Source organism: Calypte anna, chromosome W (genome assembly GCF_003957555.1).
Source record: "Calypte anna isolate BGI_N300 chromosome W, bCalAnn1_v1.p, whole genome shotgun sequence".
NCBI lineage: Eukaryota > Metazoa > Chordata > Aves > Apodiformes > Trochilidae > Calypte > Calypte anna.
The window spans coordinates 536,418-562,115 of NC_044276.1; the positions used below are offsets into that span (position 1 = coordinate 536,418).

The 25,698-nt window shown below is 42.2% G+C and overlaps 1 protein-coding gene across 1 annotated transcript; it reads right to left on the bottom strand.

The window, feature by feature from the left end:
* Window positions 1–994: 994 nt before the first annotated feature.
* On the bottom strand, window positions 995–9,971 carry LOC115600034 (ankyrin repeat domain-containing protein 26-like). The gene is made up of 9 exons (XM_030468271.1): window positions 9,953–9,971; window positions 8,074–8,159; window positions 7,098–7,352; window positions 5,970–6,122; window positions 4,678–4,847; window positions 4,392–4,470; window positions 2,525–2,736; window positions 1,585–1,825; window positions 995–1,054 (listed from the first exon to the last, which is right to left on the bottom strand). The coding sequence occupies exons 1-9, from the start codon at window positions 9,969–9,971 to the stop codon at window positions 995–997; spliced, it is 1,275 nt and encodes a 424-aa protein (XP_030324131.1).
* Window positions 9,972–25,698: the final 15,727 nt, after the last annotated feature.

Below are 25,698 nucleotides of genomic sequence, written 5' to 3' on the forward strand. Positions count from 1 at the left end.
CTTATCCTGATGATTTTCAGGACGCCCCAGGAGGAGGGGGGACACACAGCTGGAAGGATGCTTTGGAAGAGGGAAAGGGAAAAGGATGCTGATGGTTAGAAGGAGGAGGATTGCAGGGATGTAGAGAAAAGCAGCCACCAGTGCTAGAGAGAGGAACAGAGCTTATTGACACCAGCTTTGATTTTTAACCTTCCAAGGGAACAGAACAATCAAAGGGCCAGGCACAAAGGGAGAAAAAGATTTTTTCCACTTGTACTTCTCAGTCAGCAGCATTTCTCAAGTTCCTGAAAGAAACACCAGATGCTCAAAATGCTCCCAATGGCTCTGTGTCCATGAGGCCACTCTGGAGGAACAGTTATGAACCAGGTGCAATTCCTCCTTGTGCATCTGCCCTCACATCACAGAGCAAGTTTGGTGCCATGGATTACAAGCAGTCAGCTCCTCTTAGGTTTGCCTGAACACTACTGAGGGATCTTTCCCTAAAGAAAGGATCTCTTTTGTCCCCGATTATCCTCTTCTTGCTCATTGAAAACTGCAACAGAGAAGCCACCAACACAAGCAATGAAGAAGAGCCAGCAAAGAGCAAGAACTTGCAGCAGAGAATTTCTGTTTTATGGGCTGGTGCTGAATGCAATTGATGGAGAGAGGAGGAGAAGTGATGGATGAAATCTATACAAATCTATCTCAAGATTCCTTTTAGGCTTGTGAGAAAGGATTAACTCTAGTGAAGAGGTGACTGCAGCATCAGCCAAGTGTATTTATGTGGATGAAATGGGTTCATTTTTTGTGCTTGTTTTTTTCTCAGGCAACTCTAAAACTTTTTACACAGTATTTTGTAAGCAGAAATTTTTCATATTTAAGTCTAAACTAGCAGAAAAAACCCCACTGTCCTTAGCATGAGAAATAAACAGTTTAGTTTAGACAGAAATGGCTTTCAAGCCATTATTATCAGGAGTTAGGAACAGACATCTTTGTCCTTAAAAACACTCTGGCATCATGACACTTTACCATTTTCAATTTCTTCAGAGATTTTCTTTGTCAGCTTCTGGTTGGCCTAGAATTATACAGAAAACATACAATTAAAAAAATATAAACCAATTGTTATTGTCATTCTAAAATTCTATAACAGTCCTAAAATAGGCACAACGTGATAAAATCTAAACATATCATCCTCTTGGCCTGGGGGTTGATTTTTAATGAAGAGAAACACCTGGTCAGTCAGTAGCATTCTCAGTGCTCAACAACATTAACTGTAGCACAAAACATTAAACAGTACTGATTACAAAGCTTGTCATGTACCTGGCTGCAGGGAAAAGAGAAGATTAAGGAGCTGGAGAAGAAAATAAAATGGCCTTCAGTTCAAAAGTCTTCTTTAGGGAGAAAGAAGAACATGGCCTACATGCAAATGAAACAAGTTTAAAAGCTATCAGTGCAAAGACTGCTCTGATACAAGGGTACAGATGGAAAACAAAATCAGAAAAGCAACAGAAACAGAGCAATGGTTGGAACTACAAAGGAACTGTAGCAACCTTTCTGATGGATACTCTTCAGTAGTAGTTGAGAACAGTATTTCCAAATGCTTACCCAAGTCAAAAAGTCTGCAAGCCTCTTTCTTGACAAATAGGCATTCATTGAGGCACTCAGGAAGCTTTCTCCTGGTCTTGACTGTCTGCTCAAAGTGTTGCAAGATTGTCCCAGCTCCACTGAAGACCAAACAGGATTTGCAGCCAGACCTCCACTGTGAAAGCTCCTAATGACTGAAGGCTGCCTTCTTCTGGGATTCACAAGGAGAAGAGTTTTGGCTTCTGGGAGTTTCTCAGCAGCTCTGAAACATTCAGACACATACAACATTTTGGCATGGTTACCCTCCAGGCCTCTGCCTCTTCTTGAACTTCAGAAAGTAGAAGGGATTAGGAGAGAATCCAGAGCAGCATTTGACCTGAGGGGTTTTGGAGAGCTTGTTTCTTAGTAAACACACTACCTGAAAGGAGCAGCAAGAGTTACCAATACTTGGACTTTTCAGCTCTAGGGCTTCAAAGCAACCCATGAATGCCAGGAGTTTACACAGCTTCTTCCAAAGGGTATGTCAGCTGCACAAGAACTCTGAGATACCCTTCCTTTCCCATGGAGAGATCAACCTCAGAGATGCTGCTAAAATGGCAGCCAAAAGAGACATATATTGGTTTTGCTTCACAGAAGCAAATTTTGTTCTCTTAAGTGCCTCTCCTTATTCAAGTAAAGGACACGAACCTCATCTTCTCTGCCATACACTCACTCCTGATTAAAACTCAATTAGTTTAAAAAAAAACAACAACAAAAGAGTTCCATCTCTTACTGCTGGAACACTTGAGAGAAATTAAGACAGGTCTAATAAATGGGAAGGGTCTTAAGGAACTTTCTTCACAACTGTGCCTTCTTAGGCTTACATACATAATGCTGACCAGATCTAGAAGAGGAATTCCAACAGGAAAATGTAGGAAGAAAAGTGGTACCTGGTTACCACTCCAAAAAAGCATGTCCTTACCTTTCCAATTTGTCTTCTAGGCATCTTCCTCTTACTGTTTCTTCCAGGTGCAGCTTTTCATATTTTTCTGTTCCAGCAGTACTTGCTTGAGGGGTAATTTTTATGTTCAAGTCACATTCAGGATCTCTAATTCTGTGCTTCAGCTGCTTTCTCTGTGTGTCAGGGTCACTGTTTTTGATCTGTCCCAGGGTGTCCCTGGAGGCTGCCTGCTCCTGAAGCAGATAACACACTTGCAAACACTGCAGAGAAAAAGGGACCTCTCCCCACCCCCTAGTTGTCCATGCCCTGTGCCAAGGACCCAGCTTCACTCTGGGAGGCAACTGCAGCCTCCTCACTCCCCTCAGCAGCCAAGGCATAACCCTGCAGCAAGCCCCACTAAGAATTCATGTCATTTGGGAAGGATCCCCTCCACTCCCATCACCTCTTTCCTGACCACTGTCCCCTGCACAGTGACAACAGGACCTGTACGTCTGTCCACAACAAGTTGCAATCCCCTCCACTCCCAGACCTACAAGACACCAAATCCTGGCAGGAATGCAGATCTGCACTCTTGGCTCATCCTTCTCGCTCTCAGCAGAGCTGTGCTGCTCTTCTTGGGGTTGTGTGTGGGGTTGTTCCTGCCCCTAGGGCTCATGGACTCTGCCTGCCTTGCAGGGACTCTTCCCAGCTCTCTGCCTCTCAAGCACAGGCTACTCTTGAGGTGCCCTTGAGGTGCCCTTGCAGACTGCTTTGCACATCACCTTTTCCCCATCATGGGAACTGCATCAGGATTAGTTATAGTGTCAAGGTTTAACACTGGCCCGGCGGTTAAACCAAAACAGACACTCTCTATTAATAACTCTCTCTCCTCCTTGATGAAGAAGGGAGAGAAAACAAGGGAGAGAGACTTCTCAGTTGGAGATTAAACTACAAGACTTTAATGAAACAGCAATGATAGAGTAAATTAGTGAACACATACAGAAATACAGGAAAAAAAAAATGAGAACTACCCTCCTCCCCCTTCTCCCCCAACAACTCTCACGTCAACCGAGGCTGCAGGGTAGCCCTGGGAAAGTCCAGGCTGGACTCCTGGATTTGGTAGCAGTCAGGAGCTGGATGCAGGGAAAAAAGCAGGACGAGAGGCAAGAAGGGAAGCAGCTAGCTGAAGCAGGAAGAGGCGCCAGAAGGAGAGAGCGAAATTTGGAAAATCCCTCAAATTTATACTGAGTGTGACGTCTATGGGATGGAATACTCCGTTTGGTCAGTTCTAACATCTATCTTGTCTGTTCCTCCCCAAAGGAGGGCTCCTGGATGGTAAAATGCTTTCCTCAGAGCTGAGCAGTGTCCTTGGCTCTGCATACCAGTCCCTGGCAGTACCTCTAAACATCAAGCGTTATCAGCCCCAAAAGCAGACATTGTCTGAGGGACCCGCTGCCAATCTCAGCAACTACTTAAAGAGGCTCAGCTGAAAGCAAAAGCACAAGACAGAGAATCACCTTCATCCTGGCCCAAACCAGGACATATAGTCACCTGCTACTGGAGGACTGGAATGAGCAGCATGGAAAGTCAAACATTTCAAAATACAGCCCAGAAAAAAAATAATCAACAACCCGAAAAGAAGTCTCAGGAAAGAAGAACATATTTTGGCAGGAAAACTATCACCAAAAAACCTCCAACAAATCAGAGCTCACTTCAAGAAGAAGTGAGGACACTTTCAGCAGTCCCTTTCCTCATAGCTGGGATTACAGAATCAGAATTGTTACAACTGGAATAGACCTCTAAGATCACCGAGTCCAACCATCAACCCAGAAAAAAAAATGACAAAAATTCAAAGCAATTCACAGCAATTGATAATGAGGCTCAGAAGCTCCCAACATGAGCAGCTTACCTGGGCATAGCCTTGCAGGTCTCTCTGAAGGGCCTCAATTCTACTGCTTTGCTGCTGGGCTGTAGCTTCCAGTCTGACACTGAGCTTCAAGGCTTAAAGAGAAATACAGATCTTATTATGGAAATCCACCAGAGCACCAATTCTTAAAGACCAGTGGGAAAAAGACAAACAAAAGCATCTTCCAAATCATCCATTAATTTGCTGTGATGCAACAAGGACCCCCCCAGACCCCAAGGACAATCCCAGAAGGTGACAAACACCTTGGTTCACTGTGTTACTCTCTTACCACTGCACTCGTTCCTCCAGTTGTTTCATGTCAGTATTCTCAGAAGATGGCAACAGGAGCTGCAGTCTCTGATGAGAGACTCTCTGGTCTCTTTCCTCAGTTTCCAAGGCAATCTTCAAGTCATGAACACAGCCCTCAGACTGAAGTCGTCGTTTTTCCAGCTGCTGACACTAAAAAAGAACAGCAAGAAGTCACAACAGTCAGCTGAGCTTTTATGGAGAGGAATCAGCTGCTGTTGAAGAACCCAGGACTGCCTGTGTCTGCTACCCAAAGAACTGTCATCACTTCAGGTCCATTCCAACCTTCACTCCTACTAGCAAATGGACACAAACTGTGTCATTTCATCATCTTCCACACTCTCCTTTCCCATCCCTCCACCAATTCCCCACAAAATGGTTCTAAGCACCAACACTCACCCTCTGACCCTTTCAGTGACTCTGTATCCCCTTGGCTGCTCCTCCATTGAAAATATCAATTAAAAACTTCATCCTTCTCCTAAGGAGACCTCTTAGACCCTTTACAGATACCTACATATATGCAGAGTAAGTTACAAAAGCATTCAGAGTTGGCAACATGCTGGGGGATGGAGTTAAATCCATTGGTGGTGTTCCCAGTGGTGTTCCCCAGGGCTCAGCACTGGGACAAGTTCTCTTTACTGGTAAAAGTGAGTGATCTGGAGAGTGGAATCAGCTGTACCCTCAGCCAACTTGCAGCTGGCATCCAAGCTGGGTGGAAGTGTTGATCTGCTTGAGAAGGCTCTGCAGAGACCCCTGCATAGGCTAGATCAATGGGCCAAGGCCAATTGCAGGAGATTCAATAAGGCCAAGTGCCAGGAAAAATCCTTTCACTTAAAGGGTTCTCAGACATTGGACATGGCTGCCCAGGGAAGGGACTGAGTCACCACCACTGAAGATAAAGATAAAAGACATAAAAGATGTGGAGAGGTGGTGCTGAGGAACATGATTTGCTGGCAGTGCTGGGCTAACAGCTTGATTTGACCTGAGAGGTCTTTGCCAACCAAAATATTTCTATGATCCTCTGGTACCACTGGGAGGGGAAGCACAGCAAGCTTCAGACAATCTGCATGGCCAAACCAAGTGTTAATAAGCAAGAGACACAGAGTTCCTTTTGCAGAGAACCCAACCACATACAAACCTTTCACCAAGTAAGGGCAAAGTGTCCTCATGTCACAGACATGGACACTGCTTTTACAAAACAGTCTGACTCAGTCACTCACCATCCCATCTAGTGTGTTGAAGCTTGTTTTAGGATTTTATGAGAACTCTGTGTACCTTGGTTTTAACCTCTTCCAATTCCTTCTGCAAGCCCAGCTTGGTTTCCTCCAGGTTCTTGCAGTGGTACATGTTAACTTCCAGGGAAGCTTCTGCCACAGCCAGCTTTCTAAGAGCATCAGCAAGCTCCTGCTGCAGCTGTCTGATTGTGCCCTAATCAAATGGTTACATGAGCATGAAGAAAGTTGTAAGAACATGAAATATGCCTTTACTTTATTTGATTATACAATTAGACCTGTCTTGGGACTCAATTTTGCCTGCCAACAGCTGAGCATCTCCAAACTATCAGCAGCTGTTCATCAGGATTTCTGTTTTCTCACACACAAAAAAGGCTTAAGTATTATTCTTCTCAAACAATACACAAGCATACACTGAATCATGTATTTTTCTTTTTTTTTTAAGAAAAACTCAAGCCAATCTGTTGTAACACCATAGTCTGTCTGCAGAGTTTACTCTGGTGACTAAAGGCAGGACACCAGTGTCTAAACACTCAATGGGACTCAGTAAGTGCTTTCCAGAAAGTAAAGGAAGACTAAAAAAATAGGTACAGTAGCTTTGAAATCATTGCTCTGCCTGGGGCTGGTAGAATACTCTCCCATGAGTAGACTACAAGTAGACTCTCGTAGTACTCTCTATGAGCAGACCATACTTACTCCTAGGAGCAGACAGAACAGTGCATTCTGCCATTACCTACAGCTTTTTCAACTCTCTACCTATCCCTCACTCCATCCCCCTCTCTTTTTTCTCTTCCACCTCTTTTCTGAAAAAAAGAGATGTAGAGAAAAAACACCTCCATGCAGAAAGGGGACTTGGTTTATCCATGTTTGAGCAACAGAAATTTATGCTAGTGCTCTGCAGAGAAGCACATTTACTACTCATGTACACTGAATTTGCAGAAAGACAGTTTAACTGAGGTCCTAATGAGTCTTCTGCCCAGTTATTTGTCTTTCATAGAGCCACAAAGAACAAACAAATTTAAATATTGCTACCCATGGTAGAAGAGAAAGCTTCGTCTCTGAAGCTGACCTTTTGACAAACAGGAAGGTCCTTTAGAAGCCCCCAAAACACATCAATTAACACCAAAACACTGCTAATAGTCTTAAACACTGCTCATAGTGTATGCTTTACCTCTCTTTCTACTTTGTCAGCCTCATATTTAAGGAATTGCTCTCTTAAATCATTGTACTCAGCATTTATCTCCTTGTTTCTCTCTTCCAGGAGGTTAACTTTCTTCTGAGTATCAGCACTGAAATTCTTGGAGATGTTATTAACCCAGTCCTGTGCCACATTCACAATACTTTTTCTGATGAGCTGCTGGGTCTGCATCTCTTCCAGTTGCTGGCAGAGAGAAAGGTTCTCACTCTGGAGCTGGGCCAATTGCTCCTGTGTGGACATAGAACCAAAGAATCATTGAGGTTGGAAAAGACCTCGAAGACCATCAAGTCCCACAGGGAAACCAACACCACCATGCCCACTAAACTATGTCCCCAAGTGCAAATAATTTGCTCCATTCCCTTTAAGCTGTTACAGAAGACTCCAGAACCTTCTGTCTATCCCTGTCCCATACCCAACACCAACAGGATTCCTGCCTTATTCCCCTCATGGACTCCCTCTGAAGAGAACCCTTTGCAAACACCTCTTAACGTGGCCAAAAATGCACATGTTTTGCAGAGGCAGGGAAAGCATCAGAAAGGTCACCAAAATTCAAGGGGTTCTGCATGATCTTTCTCGTAGAAGGAGGAAGACCAGGCATGTTTCATCACACAGAGCAGCACCTTACAGACAAATCTCCCCCTTCTCTTGAGTCTGCATTTTGCATATGGAAAAAGATGCAGTTGACTGCATTGTTTGTCCCACAGCACAGCAGGAAAAACAGTGGCCAAAACTGAAGCCAACCAGCTGGAAACAAAGCTGTAGAACACCAAATATCTGACAAAATGACAAGGATTTGTCTGCATCATAAGCAGATGGCATCCATCTTCACTTCAGTCTGTAACACAACCTTCCTGGACAGGACTCTCCTTTCAGCATTATTCCTGATTGCTTTACCTTGGTGGCTAATACAATTTCCAGACTCTAATTCCCAATATTTGGCTTTACATACCTGTAGCCCAGAGTGTTCAGTGCCTTCCTTGAGGACTTCTTTTTCAGCTGATGGTGACACGTGGCAGGTAGATCCTGTGCGCTCCCCTGCAGTGAAACCCACAGATCTCTATAACCAGCACGACTTAATGCTACTTCCTGACACCTACAGTGCATCTTGAAGAGTTGCGAGGAAAATCTTAGCACAAAATAACACCCCCCCCCCCTCAAATTTGTGGGCCACCACCAAAAGGTGGGCTCAGGAAATTAATACTAATCCAAAAGAGGCCCGCTTGAAACCTTGGGTGCATATACACCATCCAAGGACCCCAACTTCCTACCAGGATTATTGCTGAATCCAAGGGGGGAGTGATCTCTTTTTTCTCTCTGCTTTTTTCTTGGTGATATTTTGTCTGTTCCTGTCCAGCCACACACAGGCTCCTCTCTGGAAGAGTTTAGAAAGGAAAGGGGTTGATCCCAAATCTCCCAGGGTCGAGCAGCACTCTGGGGAGCTCTGTGATATCTGGGACATGATACTTGCTTTGGGACCCCCCTCTTGGGGAGCCCTTCTCACTTTGTCAGGTATGACAGTGCTGCACCAACCTTGTGGGTCCTGAAACGTGGGAATTCCTGTCTTCAGTGGTATTTTTATTTCTACTGTAAAAAGGAAAATTTCTGAGTATCACTACAAGTGGCCACAAATACATCCCTTCTGTTTCATCAAGGTGAGAGATCTCTCTCTCTGTCTCAGAATAAACAGTATGCCAGGCAGTAACTAGCTAAATTCTTCCAGCAATTTTCATTTCATTACAGAAAAGATGCAGACAGTCTGGAGAGGGTCCAGAAAAGGGCCACAAGGATCATCAGAGGACTGGAGATTCTGTCATATGAGAGGGGGAGAAAACTGTGTTTGTTCAGCCTTGAGAACAGAAGGCTTAGCATACAGTTCTGGGATGGCCAGCTGGAAGGGCAAGAAGGATGGAAGTCCAAATACAATTCAAGAGAAGCATATGCATGGACATAAAACTCAATTCCAAAATCCCAACAGAAGACAAAAGAAAAAGAACTCAAGAGAGCTGAACTCATCACTGACAAGAAACCAGAGAGCTGGCATTTTACACATCAACCAATAAAGTGACAACAATACATACTGGAGTGAGATAAAACCATGTGCTAGAATTTTCTACTAGTCCTAGAGGAAAGTACTGAGACACAAATTTTCCCTCAGCTCCACTCAAAACCCCTTCAAGAATCAGAAAAGAGCAGGCACAGCTTTTCCATCCAAGGGGACCAGCCAAAAAAGACAATGCTACAGGAAAACTCAAGACACTCTAGTCCTGATTCTCCCCTTATCCTGAACATATTTTTCACATGAACTGAGAGACACCACAGCAATAAAAGAAAGAAGGGCACTTGCTTCAAACAGCACCCGCTGGAATCCAAACACCACACTCTCTCTTCTCAGAGAAGGAACAAAAGGGAGCAAAAGCTCCTCTCCTACTCTCCTAGTGGCCGACAGGATTCACAGGCAAGGCAAACATTTGCTGTTTGACAGTCAATCACCACTTTAGTTCCTTTTCCATGCAGTAACATTCAAAGACGAAGAATCTGGATCACTATTCCCTAACTCAGGACTCTCACCAGATTTCGGCGCCTGGTGAAAAACTACTTCTCTCTTGTTCTCCTGCTTTTCTTTTTTCACAAGAACTTCCTTCTAAAAGAGATCAAACACAAGAGTTGGAAAGGGCAGAAACAAAGATCATCTCCTTTGCCTTTCAGCTGACTGACTGAAAAAGAATTTTCTATTCTGCTAGGCAAAAGGGAAACTTTGCTGAGCTTTCCTTCCATCAGCAGCCCACAGCTCACCGATTCTCGCTGTCACGGCGGTCAACGCCTCAAACCTTGATCCGCTAGCGCCATTGCCTTAGCCAGGTCAGGTGACTGTGGGCAGCCGCGCAGTGCAGCTTGCTCTGCTCTGGCTCCTGATGCCCACGGGCGCTGGTGCTGGCAGCTGCAGCAGTGTGGGGCTGCCCAAGAGCGCTGCCAAAGGTTGACTCTGTGGGAAAACAGTCTGCAGAGGCTTAAGGATTCCATGTGCACATCAATATGATTGTATGAATCCATTTATTAACAACTTGCACTCACTTTATATAGAGAAGCCTTGTTTATACCATCTTATCATGCAGGTGGCTTTGTATTCCAATTACACATGCCATTCTCATGGAAAGATTATTCTCACATAATTATTTTCCTCTTCTGTTGCCAATTAAGTTATCTCTTTCCCAGTAGCTCATTCTCAGAAAGCCTCTAACTAGGCCTCAATAACCATTAACCCTAAATTGAAGTAAGTCAGGATTGCTCACAACCTGTATATTTCTGAACTGTTTCCCCAACATATTCCCCTTTTTGTTTTTTGAGCAATTCTGACTTATTACATGCTAATGATATATTGTCATAAACAGCATACTAATAATGCAAAAGCAATAACATACCAATAATGCAAAAGCAATAATAACATACATAACTGATAAGCCTTGCCTAATTAAATCTGTAAGCCAACAAGCTAATTGATGTATTTTATGATTTTCATCAATTCTTACCAAAGGCTTTTCCTCTTGCTATGTGTGATACAAATGAAAAAGCAAGAAACCCAAATTTCAAATTTTCACTTATATTCTAGGCCTAATTGTTGCAATGACCAGTTTGATCACAAATGTTATTGATAACTCATTAGTGCTCTCATCATGAGGTCACGCTCTTTTTTCTTCTCATGAGGGTATATGCTCTTCCCTTTTCTTTCCTCTTTGTTTTTTTTTTTTTGATTGTATTAAATGAAAGAAGTTTTATTATCGAATCATGTATTCTAATGGTTTCAAATTAAACTAGAAGAAATTTCTTTCTATCACACCACTCCCTGCATAGTATACAACATTTTGCAGTGCAGCTTTGAGCATCTTTTAAATTCTTCTCTTAAATAATAGATCAAATTATAATCAATGTGCCCATCAAAGTAACTTGTTTTAAAATATCTGGAGTTTGCATAAAAGCAGAGTAGTGATGCGACCTAATTGAAGCCAAATTATTTCTATTTCATGGATAGTGAAAATCTCCTGTCAAAGAAAAGAAAATATCACTATCTTTCATGAGTAGCAGGTAACCCTCAAGTTATTACCTACCAAGACTCAGGCCTGGACATTTGATGCCCAGAACTATGTAAAATATTTCCCACTTCTGCTTCATACCTTTCAGAAGGCATTAGAGAAACTTTTCTTTTTTTGTCTTTTTAATGAGGCTATGTGGTGTCCTTTCCTCCCCCTCCCAGCAGGGCTCACAGCTACAGTATCTGTGGGGGCAGAGGCAGCACCTGCAGCTGTAGCAGCCTTGCTGGGAGCAATCGCCAGGCGCACCAAGGGGGGTGGAAAAGCAGCCGCGGGGGAAAGAGTCGGGGGGGGAAAGTTTCTCTCCGCAGCAATTCTATGTTGGAGAAACAGTTCAGAAATATCCAGGTTGTGAGGAATCCTGTCTTACTTCAATTTAGGCCACATTGGGTTAATGGTTATTGAGGCCTAGTTAGAGGCTTTCTGATAATGAGCTACTGGGAAAGAGATAACTTAATTGGCAACAGAAGAGGAAAATAATTATGTGAGAAGAATCTTTCCTTGAGAATGGTATGTGTAATAGGAATACAAAGCCACCTGCATGATAAGATGGTGTAAACAAGACTTCTCTATATAAAGTGAGTGCAAGTTGTTAATTAACGATTTCATACAATCATATTGATGTCCACATGGAATCCTTAAGCCTCCGCAGACTGTTTTCCCACAATTCTCGGCCTCGGAAAAACATTCTCATGAATCTATCATACTCCTTACCAGTATATGAGAAAAATTTAACACCTACCAAAAATTTTAAAAACCAAAAGACTATTACTACTAAAATCTGGTGGAATCAGCCTGAAATAAAATAAATCAGTACAATCTCCCAAACCAAATACTTGTATCAGAAATATTATCACTGTGAATCCACATTTAAAGGCATTTGTTTCCATGGTCGAACCCATCTGCTCGGTACCCAACGCACTCCAGTACCTGTAAGTAAGCACATATAACCTCAACCAGTCAGTTTCACCACTGCCGGCCCTTCCCATTGTCCAGTGATGGAATTCTTGAATTCCACCAAAATTTTGTGGGAAGGTTCCAAAGCAAAGTCTGCTAAAGCTTTTTGGTGAATCAGTATCGGAGGTTCTGTACGATCTCCTGTAAGGCTTAAATAGTTCATGACATGTACAGCCTTACTTACCCGGTCCTGAGGAGGACTCCCTTCCTCCTCCCTTTTTGTCTTTCAAGAAGTGTCTTTAGTACTGAATGGCAACGTTTCACTATTGCTTGACCCGTAGGGTTATGAGGAATACCAGTAACATGTCGAATACCCCATTGTCCACATGTCACGGTTTAACACTGGCCCGGCAATTAAACCGAGTAAAAGACGCTCTCTATTAATCTCTCTCTCCTTGATAGAGAAAGGAGAGAGAATAAGGGAGAGAGACTTATGGGTTGGAAACTAAACTACACAACTTTAATGAACAGTAATGATAAATAGGAAAAATTACTAAATATATACAAATATACAGGAAAATGGAAACCACATTCCTCCCTCCTTTCCCCCAATAACTCTCACGTCACCACCGAGGCTGTAGGGCAGCCCTGGGAAAGTCCAGGCTGAACTCCTGGAGTCGGCAGCAGTCGGGAAACGGAGGCAGGAACACACAGATATGGGCTGGCACGGATCAGGACCACAGGCAGACGAACGGACGGGATCCTTCCAGGATGCCGGGTGAAAGAAGGGAAGCAGGAAATCAGGAAAAGATCTGGCTCGGCCCTCGTGATGCCTCAAATTTATACTGAGTGTGACGTATATGGGATGGAATACTCTGTTTGGTCAATTCTGGCATCTATCTTGTCTGTTCCTCCCCAAAGGAGGGCTCAGGTGGGACCTCTGTGTCCTCCTGGACGGTAAAATGTTTTCCTCAGAGCTGAGCAGTGTCCTTGGCTCTGCATACCAGTCTCTAGCAGTAACTATAAACATCAAGTGTTATCAATCCTAGAAGCACACACTGTCTGAGAAACTTACTGTTAATTTTAGCAAGTGCAACTACTTACAAGAGATTTAGCTAAAAGCAAAAGTACAAGACAGAAAATCACCTTTATCCTGGTCCAAACCAGGACACCACAAAACTGTCGAAAACGAGCAGAAGAATAAGTGGGGCCATTGTCCGTCATAATAGACTGAGGTACTCCAAGAACAGCAAAGATACATATAGATGTCTGATAACATGTTTCGTTGCCTCACCAGACTGAGCAGAGGCCCAAACGGCCATAGAAAAAAGCATCTATAACAACATGCACATATTTTAAACATCCAAACTGTTGTACATGAGTGACATCCATTTGCCACAGTTTCAAGGATTTTAAACCTTTAGGATTGACTTCCATCCCAATACCAAGATCAACCTTTTGGCAATCAGGACAAGATTTCACAGTTCCCTGGGCATCCCCCAGAGGTAAATGAAATTGCTTCACTAGCACTTTAGCAGATTGATGAAAAAGTCCATGCGATTGTTGAGCTTGTGAAAAAACATCAACAGAAGGACCAGTCCACGCTGGTGCAACTAAATAGTCAGCTCAGTTATTACCAATAGCCAAACCTCGGTCACATAGATGACTCCGGATATGAGAGATAAAATAAGAATGTTCTCTTTCTGCTAAGAGTCTTAATAACTTCTGCAATAAGAAATACAAATGCTTATTCAAAATTTCCTTCAAAATGGCATGATACATTCTCAAAACAATACCTACTACATCAAGTGAATCAGAGACTATATTTACAGCAGTATTATTCCACGTTTCAAAAATCCAAATAACCATGGTGAGTTCAAGGGTTTGCAAAGAGTCAAATGACTTCCCTTGAATTAAATGTTCTTTCCATTGCCAGGCGTCTCCTCCCAGGTAACAACAGCTTTACGGGATTTTTTTCCAGCGTCCGTAAAGAGCATTATTCCATCCACTGGACTGTCAGACAAGAAAATACATGAATCCCACTGCATGTTAGATAAAAGTGGTAACAAGCGATATGAGGGGTAAGAATTCGTGATTTGCACACCAAAGCTTTTTGCAGGTCCGTTGAAGTTTGCACTAACCAAACCAAATAGTCCTGCATAAGGGGCAAAATGATCTGTCTCGGTCCACTCCAGCGATGTCTTGACATCACGCTCTGTCCTTTTTCTTTTTTTTTTTTTTTATCAAAACCAATAATAACAAACATAATTGAAATACCTTGTCTAATTAAATCTCTAAGCTATCCCCATATCCTTAAATGATTTAACCATTCATCTAACCGAGTATATGCAACAGTTCATTTTTCCATAGTATCTAAATCAATCTCTTTTGGGTGTGAATTGACTCTGAATGATCAGCTAAATTTATGCAAATACACCCTATCCAAGTCTTCACAAACCTTAAAGCTAACAATAAAAAGTCAGTGGCAGCACAATTTTGTAAAACTGCATGTCTGACACTGTTGGGGAAACAGTTCAGAAATATACAGGTTGTGAGCAATCCTGACTTACTTCAATTTAGGCCACATTGGGTTAATGGTTATTGAGGCCTAGTTAGAGGCTTTCTGATAATGAGCTACTGGGAAAGAGATAACTTAATTAGCAAGAGAGGAGGAAAATAATTATGTGGGAAGAATCTTTCTGTGAGAATGGTATGTGTAATTGGAATACAAAGCCACCTGCATGATAAGATGGTGTAAACAAGACTTCTCTATATAAAGTGAGTGCAAGTTGTTAATAAACGATTTCATACAATCATATTGATGTGCACATGGAATCCTTAAGCCTCTGCAGACTGTTTTCCCACAAATGGCGCCCGAACAGGGACCCAGGGTGGCCCGGACCAGAGACTAAGGATGGCCCGGACCTGGGACTCTCATGCTGTTGCTTCCAGGAGCGATGAAGACAGCTGGAATGAGAGAGGAGCGGAGAAGCCAGTCGAAAGGAGATTGCTGCCCCGGCAATCTATGTAGCTGGTGCTCGGCTATGGAATAAATGAGCTCGGAATTGAAGAATCTTGCCCTGATCAGGTGAGCGGCTGGGGAGGAGATGGGGTCTACACTCTCTAAAGAAGAGGCAGTAGTTAAGCTCCTCCAATGTATTCTCTCTAAGAGAGATTTACTACACGAAGGCAGGACCTTACGTGAATTACTGAAATGGGCACAGGGTAGAGACTTGATCCCCTCGAGGGGTACTTTTTTTGAGTTACCTACTTGGGAATCCATAGGTATTGCCCTATGGGATAAAATTAGCGATGGTGATAAGGAGGCACAACGCTTAGCGACACTTTGGAAATTGATTAGAGAAACCTTAAAAGAAATGAAAAGTGAGAGGTCAGCAGCAGCCTCAGCATTTCCTGTCTTAACGCCTGATCTACCAGTACCGATGAATGCTCAAAATATGAACTTGACCTCTAAACAGTTATTGGAGACACCTAAAATACCCTTACCAGCATCTGAAGGGACTGTATTGATTCAAGCTCAGTCAGCTGTGCCATTTGACCCTGGGGGTCAGATGAAAAGCAAAAATGGGACCAAGAAGCAAGGCTAAAAGCAACCGAAAATACCACCAGAATCATCACAGGACCCAGAGGGAGAGAAGCCGGAGAACACAGGTGAGGAATCTTGGAATGCAGACTCCCGACCTTGCGCCCGCCTGCTGCGGCTCCCGACTGCTCTGCCACCTTTCCACCTCAGAAGTTTTATTTATCTTCTTGACCACAGTTGCCATCAATTAATCCTCTGCTTCACCTGTCAACAACATCAGTGCCTGCTATAGAGCAACAACCAAGGAAGGAACTGGGACTCGGATACAAGCAACTAAGGAAACTGCTGAAGAAGCTGACAGAACTGGAGACCAAGGATGAGTATACCCCTGAAAAAACTCTAGTTTTTGCTCCAGGGAACATCCTGAACAATGGGGCACTAATCCATTTTTACCCCCTGATCCGTTCCCTATTCCTGCTCCTATTTCCCTTAACCCTTTAACACCCACTGCTCTACCTCTTCCAGATCCAGCATGGGGAGGGGAGGGTAGTGGAGGGGGGTGGTAATGTGTATCCAGTAACTAGATGGAAGGGAACTGTTAAAATGCTATAGTTGAAGGAGAAATGGTTCCCAATATTAGTCCAATAGTTTTCCAGTGATTGTGGGACCAGGAGGAGGAGGTCAATGGGTTGCATTAGATTGGAAAATGATAAAAGAAGCCAAAGGTGACATTGCGCAGTACAGTTTGAAATCGGTTTGAGTCATCTCATTTGCAACATCTTTTTACTGCTCAATTGTTGATGCCATATGACACAAAAATGCTCATTAATACTCTGTTAGCTTCTTCTCAACAATTGCAATTTCATCATTAATGGCAAATGCTATGTGAAAATGCAGCTGTGATTCCTAGACAGAGCACCGATACATTACACAGAGTGCAAGCACAAATGTTACTGGGTGCTTGTCCTATTGTACGTGCAGATTTGCAGCCATGGTTTTAAACTGAAGTGTTACAACTTTCACAAAAATTGGTGTATAAAGCTTTGCAAATTGTTCATGATCCTACACAAGCAAACTTTTCCTTTACAAATACTAAATAGAGAGAGCAGAGTCATATTCAAAATTTGTGGATCACTTCTATTCAGTGGTAATGTCACATCTTGATTTGTCAAAAGAGATGAAAAAAAAAAAAAATTTTTTTATATGTCGGCGTATGACAATGCTCATGAAAAAACTAAATGTGCATTAGGACTACTCCCAAAAAGGTGCTACAGCAGCCCAATTGTTAGAAGCTGCTTAAGGTAAAGATGCTTAAGATAAAGCTGCTTAAGGATCATAATTGCAATACAGTTCTCAATATTGATGTATATTGTGGTGCATGGTACACTGGTGTTTCATACAGAGATAAAAAACTTGGTTGGTAATTATACTTGCAGTTTTGGGTTGAGAGATTGTACCACTTCATTTTGTTTCAGGGTGATTTTACCAGATTTTAGTAGCAATATCATTTCATTTTTGAATCTTCTAGTGGTGGTTGTTAGCTTTTCGTATATATTGGTGAGGAGTAGGACACAAAACAAAACAAAAAACACAGTTATGAGAATAAGTATGCCTTTTTGGAGGCTGGAAGTTGCTGTGGAGAGTGAGAGTTGCTCCTGGTACGGAGAGCACCGCCACACCTGCCTCCGCAGCCGCTTCTCGCCCCCCCGCACACACTGCTGCTTCTCAGAAAATGAGCCCTGCTGCAGACACCACAGCAGAGAAAAAAAAAGTATGTGTGTGCTTTTGCTGTTTATAGGCTTGGAATTTTGTCTCTAAACAATTTTATTAGGCCTTTTTGGGCTTCAATTTGGCAACCACGGAAGAAACTAGGACTCCACCATGCAGTGACCCAGGAGGGGTCTGGGGACGCTTTTGGGCCCCACTGATAAACTTTTGTCGGATAAGCCTCCTCTACCCCCTTGGTTCTACGCGCCAGTGGACATCTGAACTTCCTCATGCTAAAAAGTTATTGAAACCCTTCCACTGTAGTGTGAACTGTGCTTTTAGTATTGTGTTGTATTGATAACAGGTTTTTGTTAATGTTGTAATTCATGTGACAGTTTATATATTGATTATGGGATCCGTCGTCTATATGTTGATTGTTGATTGTGCTATTTTGTTGCACTGCTAAGCAGATGAACTTAAATTCTGATATTTTAACACAGATGCTAAAAGATGTTGATAGTGTCAGACATGCAGGTTTACAATATTGTGCTGCCACTGACTTTTTATTGTTAGCTTTTAGGTTATGTTTGTGAAGACTTGGCTAGAGTGTATTTGCATAAATTTAGCTGATCATTCAGAGTCAATTCACAACCAAAAACTATTGATTAAGATAACATGAAAAAATTAACTGTTGCATATACTGGGTTAGATGAATGGTTAAATCATTTAAGGATGTGGGGATAGCTTAGAGATTTAATTAGACAAGGTTTATCAATTATGTTTGTTATTACTGGTTTTGATAAAAAAAAAAAAAAAAAAAAAAAAAAAGGACAGAGCGCGTTGTCAAGACATCGCTGGAGTGGACCCGAGACAGACCATTTTGCCCCTTATGCAGGACTATTTGGTTTGGCTACTGCGAACTTCCACAGAACTGCAAATAGCCTTGGCATAGCTTAGTGGGGAAATAGCGAATTCTTACCCCTCATATCGCTTGTTACCACTTTTATCTAACATGCAGTGGGAGTCATGTATTTTTTTGTCTGACAGTCCAGTGGACGGCATAATGCTCTTTACGGATGCTGGAAAAAAATCCCGTAAAGCTGTAGTTACCTGGGAGGAGACACCTGGGCAATGGAAAGAACATTTAATTCAAGGGAAGTCATTTGACTCTTTGCAAACCCTTGAACTCACCATGGTTATTTGGGTTTTTGAAACGTGGAATAATACTGCTGTAAATATAGTCTCTGATTCACTTTATGTAGTAGGTATTGTTTTGAGAATGTATCATGCCATTTTGAAGGAAATTTTGAATAAGCATTTGTATTTCTTATTGCAGAAGTTATTAAGACTCTTAGCAGAAAGAGAACATTCTTATTTTATCTCTCATATCCGGAGTCATCTTAGTGACCGAGGTTTGGCTATTGGTAATAACTGAGCTGACTATTTAGTTGCACCAGCGTGGACTGGTCCTTCTGTTGATGTTTTTTCACAAGCTCGACAATCTCATGCATTTTTCCATCAAACTGCTAAAGTGCTAGCAAAGCAATTTCATTTACCTCTGGGGGATGCCCAGGGAACTGTGAAATCTTGTCCTGATTGCCAAAAGGTTGATCTTGGTATTGAGATGGAAGTCAATCCTAAAGGTTTAAAATCCTTGGAACTGTGGCAAACGGATGTCACTCATGTACAACAGTTTGGATGTTTAAAATATGTGCCTGTTGTTATAGATACTTTTTCTATGGCCGTTTGGGCCTCTGCTCAGACTGGTGAGGCAATGAAACATTATCAGACATCTATATGTATCTTTGCTGTTCTTGGAGTACCTCAGTCTATTAAGACGGACAATGGCCCCGCTTATTCTTCTGCTCGTTTTCGACAGTTTTGTGGACAGTGGGGTATTCGATATGTTACTGGTATTCCTCATAACCCTACGGGTCAAGCAATAGTGGAACGTTGCCATTCGGTACTAAAGACACTCCTTGAAAGACAAAAAAGGGGGGAGGAAGAGAGTCCTCCTCAGGACCGGTTTAGTAAGGCTGTACATGTCATGAACTATTTACGCCTTACAGGAGAACGTACAGAACCACCGATACTGATTCACCAAAAAGCTTTAGCAGACTTTGCTTCGGAACCTTCCCACAAAATTTTGGTGAAATTCAAGAATTCCATCACTGGACAATGGGAAGGGCCGGCAGAGGTGAAACTGACTGGTCGAGGTTATATGTGCTTACTTACAGGTACTAGAGTGCGTTGGGTACCGAGCAGATGGGTTCGACCATGGAAACAAACGCCTTTAAATGTGGATTCACAGTGATAATATTTCTGATACAAGTATTTGGTTTGGGAGATTGTACTGATTTATTTCAGGCTAATTCCACCAGATTTTATAAGTAATAGTGTTTTAGTTTTTCAAGTTTTTGGTCGGTGTTGTTAAATTTTTCTCATATATTGGTAAGGAGTATGATAGATTAACGAGAATGTTTTTCAGAGGCCGAGAATTGCTGCGGAGAGAAAGAAATTCTCCCCCCCCCTCCCGCCTCTTTCCCCTGCGGCTTCTTTTCAACCCCCCTTGGTGTGCCTGGCGGTTGCTCCCAGCAAGGCTGCTACAGCTGCAGGTGCTGCCTCTGCCCCCGCAGATACTGTAGCTGTGAGCCCTGCTGGGAGGGGGAGGAAAGGACACCACATAGCCTCATTAAAAAGACAAAAAAAGAAAAGTTTCTCTAATGCCTTCTGAAAGGTATGAAGCAGAAGTGGGAAATATTTTTAGATTGTTCTGGGCATCAAATGTCCAGGCCTGAATCTTGGTAGGTAATAACTTGAGGGTTACCTGCTACTCATGAAAGATAGTGATATTTTCTTTTCTTTGACAGATTTTAGCTATCCGTGAAATAGAATCTTTTTAATGTGTTAAGCCATATAAAAAGATGAAGACATTTACAATCATAAAAAAAAAAAAAAATTAACTTCAGTTAGGTAGTGTCACTACTCTGCTTTTATGCGAACTCCAGATATTTTAAAACAACTTACTTTGATGGGTACATTGATTATAATTTGATCTATTATTTAAGAGAATGGTTTAAAAGATGCTCAAAGCTACAGTGCAAAATACTGTATACTATGCAGGGAGTGGTGTGATAGAAAGAAATTTCTTCAAGTTTAGTTCGAAACCATTAGAGTACATGATTCGATAATAAAACCTTTTTCATTTCATACAATCATAAAAAAAAAAAAAAAGGAAAAGAAAAGGGAAGAGCGTATACCCTCATGAGAAGAAAAAAGAGAGTGACCTCATGAGAGCATTAATGAGTTATCAGTAACATTTTGATCAAACTGGTCAATGCAACAATTAGGCCTAGAAAAGAAGGGAAAATATGAAATTTGGGTTTCTTGCTTTTTCATTTGTATCACACATAGCAAGAGGAAAAGCCTTTGGTAAGAATTGATAAAAATCATAAAATACACCAGTTAGCTTGTTGGCTTACAGATTTAATTAGGCAAGGCTTATCAGTTATATATGTTATTATTGCTTTTATATTACTAGTATGTTATTACTACCTTTTTATTAGTATATATGTTATTATTGCTTTTTGCATTATTGGTATGTTACTGCTTTTGCATTATTAGTATGCTGCTCATGACAATATATCATTAGCATGTTATCTTACGTAACGAAATAAGTCAGAATTGCTCAAAAAACAAAAAGGGGAATATGTTGGGGAAACAGTTCAGAAATATCCAGGTTGTGAGCAATCCTGACTTACTTCAATTTAGGCCACATTGGGTTAATGGCTATTGAGGCCTAGTTAGAGGCTTTCTGAGAATTAGCGACTGGGAAAGAGATAACTTAATTGGAAACAGAAGTGGAAAATAATTATGTGAGAAGAATCTTTCCGTGAGAATGGTATGTGTAATTGGAATACAAGGCCACCTGCATGATAAGATGGTGTAAACAAGACTTCTCTATGTAAAGTGAGTGCAAGTTGTTAATAAATGATTTCATACAATCATATTGATGTGCACATGGAATCCTTAAGCCTCCGCAGACTGTTTTCCCACATGACACTATCAACATCTTTTGGAATCTGTGTTAAAATACCAAAAGCTAAGTTCATCTGCTTAGCAGTGCAACAAAATAGCACAATCAACAATCAACAAATAGATATAGATCCCATAATCAACGTATAAACGATCACATGAATTACAACATTAACAAAAACCTGTTATCAAAACAACACAATACTAAAAGCACATTTCACACTACAGTGGAAGGGCTTAAATAACTTTTTAGTATGAGGAAGTTCAGATGTCCACTGGTGCGTAAAACCATGGGGGTAGAGGAGGCTTATCCGACAAAAGTTCGTCGGGGGGCACCAAAAGCGTCCCCAGACCCCTCCCGGGTCACGGCACGGTGGAGTCCTAGTTTCCTCCATGGTTGCTAAATTGAAGCCCAAAAAGCCAAATAAAAGTGTTTAGAGACAAAATTCCAAGCCTATAAACAGCAAAAGCACACATACACACACACACATTCGCATTTTTTTTTCTCTGCTGTGGTGTCTGCAGCAGGGCTCATATTCTGAGCAGCAGCAGTGTGTGCGGGGGACGAGAAGCGGCTGTGGGTGCAGGAGTGTGGGTGCTCTCTGTACCAGGAGCAACTCTTGCTCTCCACAGCAACTTTCAGCCTCCGAAAAGGCATACTCATTCTCATAACTGTGTTTGTTTTGTGTTACTTCTCATCAATATGTACGAAAAACTAACAACAACCACTAGAAGATTCAAAAATGAAAGTTAAATTAGTAGTAAAGTAGTAAAGTTACCCTGAAACAAAATGAAGTGGTACAATCTCTCAACCCAAAACTGCAAGTATAATTACCAACCAAGTTTTTTATCTCTGTATGAAACACCAGTGTACCATGCACCACAATATACATCAATATTGAGAACTATATTGCAATGATGGTTCTTAAGCAGCTTTATCTTAAGCATTTTTACCTTAAGCAGCTTCTAAGAATTGGGCTGCTGTAGCACCTTTTTGGGAGTAGTCCTAATGCACATTTAGTTTTTTCATGAGCATTGTCATATGCCGACATATATACAAAAAAAATTTTTTTTTTACTCTTTTTTTTTAATTTTTTTTTTTTAACAAATCGAGATGTGATATTACCACTGAATAGAAGTGATCCACAAATTTTGAATATGGCTCTGCTCTCCTCTGTTTAATATTTGTAAAGGAAAAGTTTGCTTGTGCAGGATCATGAACAATTTGCAAAGCTTTATACGCCAATTCTTGTGAAAGTTGTAACATTCAGTTCGAAACCATGGCTGCAAATCTGCACTTACAAAAGGACAAGCACCCAGTAACCTTTGTGCTTGCACTCCGTATAATGCATTGGTGTTCTGTCTAGGAATCACAGCTGCATTTTCACACAGCATTTACCATTTATGATGAAATTGCAGTTGTTGAGAAGGAGTTAACAGAGTATCAATGAGCATTTTTGTGTCATATGGCATCAACAATTGAGCAGTAAAAAGATGTTGCAAAAGAGATTGAGTAAATGACTCAAATCCGATTTCAAACCGTACTGTGCGATGGCACCTTTGGCTTCTTTTATGATTTTCCAATCTAATGCAACCCATTGACCTACTCCTCCTGGTCCCACAATCACTGGAAAACCATCGGACTCATATTGGGAACCATTTCTCCTTCAACTATAGCATTTTGAATAATTCCCTTCCATCTAGTTACTGGATACACATTACCACCCCTCTCCACTACTCTCCCCTCCCCATGCTGGATCTGGAAGAGGTAGAAAAGTGGGCGTTAAAGGGTCAAGGGAAATAGGAGCAGGAATAGGGAATGGATCAGGGGGTAAAAATGGATTAGTGCCCCATTGTTCAGGATGTTCCCTGGAGCAAAACTTAGGGTATTTCAGGGGTATACTCATCCTTGGTCTCCAGTTCTGTCAGCTTCTTCAGCAGTTTCCTTAGTTGCTTGTCTCTGAGTCCCAGTTCCTTCCTTGGTTGTTGCTCTATAGCAGGCACTGATGGTGTTGACAGGTGAAGCAGAGGATTAATTGATGGCAACTGTGGTCAAGAAGATAAATAAAACTTCTGAGGTGGAAAGGTGGCAGAGCAGTCGGGAGCCGCGGCAGGGGGCGCAAGGTCGGGAGTCTGCATTCCAAGATTCCTCGCCTGTGTTCTCCGGCTTCTCTCCCTCTGGGTCCTCCGATGATTCTGGTGGTGTTTTCAGTCGCTTTTGGTTTTGCTTCTCGGTCCCATTTTTACTTTTCATCTGACCCCCAGGGTCAAATAGCACAGTTGACTGAGCTTGAATCAGTACAGTCCCTTCAGATGCTGGTAATGGTATTTTAGGTGTCTCAAATAACTGTTTAGAGGTCAAGTTCATATTTTCAGTATTCATCGGTACTGGTAGATCAGGCGCTAAGGCAGCAAATGCTGAGGCTGCTGCTGACCTCTCACTTTTCATTTCTTTTAAGGTTTCTCTGATCAGTTTCCAAAGTGTCGCTAAGCATTGTGCCTCCTTATCTCCGTTGCTAATTTTATCCCATAGGGCAATACCTATGGATTCCCAAGTAGGTAACTCAAAAACGGTACCCATTGAGGGGATCAAGTCTCTATTCTGTTCCCATTTCAGCAATTCACATAAGGTCCTGCCTTCGTGTAATAAATCTCTCTTAGAAAGAATATATTGGAGGAGCTTAACTACTGCCTCTTCTTCTTTAGAGAGTGTAGACCCCATCTCCTCCCCAGCCGCTCACCTGATCAGGGCAAGATTCTTCAATTCTCAGCTCATTTATTCTGTAGCCGGGCACCAGCTACATAGACTGCCGGGGCAGCAATCTCCTTTCGACTGGCTTCTCCGCTCCTCTCTCATTCCAGCTGTCTTCATCGCTCCTGGAAGCAACAGCATGAGAGTCCCAGGTCCGGGCCATCCTTAGTCCCTGGTCCGGGCCACCCTGGGTCCCTGTTCGGGTGCCATTTGTGGGAAAACAGTCTGCAGAGGCTTTAGGATTCCATGTGCACATCAATATGATTGTATGAAATCGTTTATTAACAACTTGCACTCACTTTATATAGAGAAGTCTTGTTTACACCATCTTATCATGCAGGTGGCTTTGTATTCCAATTACACATACCATTCTCACGGAAAGATTCTTCTCACATAATTATTTTCCTCCTCTGTTGCCAATTAAGTTATCTCTTTCCCAGTCGCTAATTCTCAGAAAGCCTCTAACTAGGCCTCAATAACCATTAACCCAATGTGGCCTAAATTGAAGTAAGTCAGGATTGCTCACAACCTGGATATTTCTGAACTGTTTCCCCAACAGGTGGTGGCGATACACTGACCATTTCTAAAGTCACTTTTCCAGGCACAGACTGTCCAGACAAAAGCCATTGCCATTCCTCTCCAATTGTCCCCTTCTCCTACTCCTTTTTCATCCAGATGCCTATCCCCTGGGTACTGCTTTGAGTAGGAATGGTGGGGATGGGAGGTGAGAAGTAAAGTTGTCCACACAGTGTCAGACCACAGTGAACTTCTATCACCTCTTCTCTAAACCAAAAATCGTGAGACAATCTGTTAAAATATTAAATGAGAACAAAACAAGAAACAAACAAACAAAAAAACCCAGAATCAGTTTTCATTATTCACAGTATGAAATGTTCCTCCTTAACTACACTGGGAAAACCTCTCCAATTAGCTGTGCAGGTCTTGAAGATATGAAGAATATCCCATGGAGACCCATGGCCCTTTAGTGCTCTCTGTATTTCAATGAGCCCCAGGGTGTGTTTGGTGCTGAGTCCATGATCCTCAGGTGCTGAGAGATGAATGAACAAACAGCTCCAGGAGTCAGAATGGAACCTGAAAGTACCTTGAAGCATTGATTGGCCCCACTGAGGGCCATAGCTGCCAGAGCCTGCCCACGGACTTGTTAGAACAGATCACTGGAGGCCATGATTGCAGGGAGGCAAATGTTCTTTAAAGGTGGCTCTGAAGCCAAGATTTTTTCATTATTGATTTGTGTAATAATGAATTAAGATGGCCAAACTCTGAACCCCAGGCAATGGTAAGGCAGAGCCCATACCTCATTTGTGAGTCAGGACTCTTCCTGAGGACAGCGGAGGATGAAAATGAATAATAAAAAAATTCTGACACATCTTGACCTCCCTAAGAAGGAGAAAGAAAGTCCAGAGCCTCAGGACAAAATGACTCCTGGTAGACCATGGTGGTTGAGGTAGTTGACATGTCTGAGGTGACAAAGCCCTTGGTCCTGTTGGGCGTTTCAGCCTTCCAGAGCCCTTGGCCACCTCTCCTGCAGGCTGC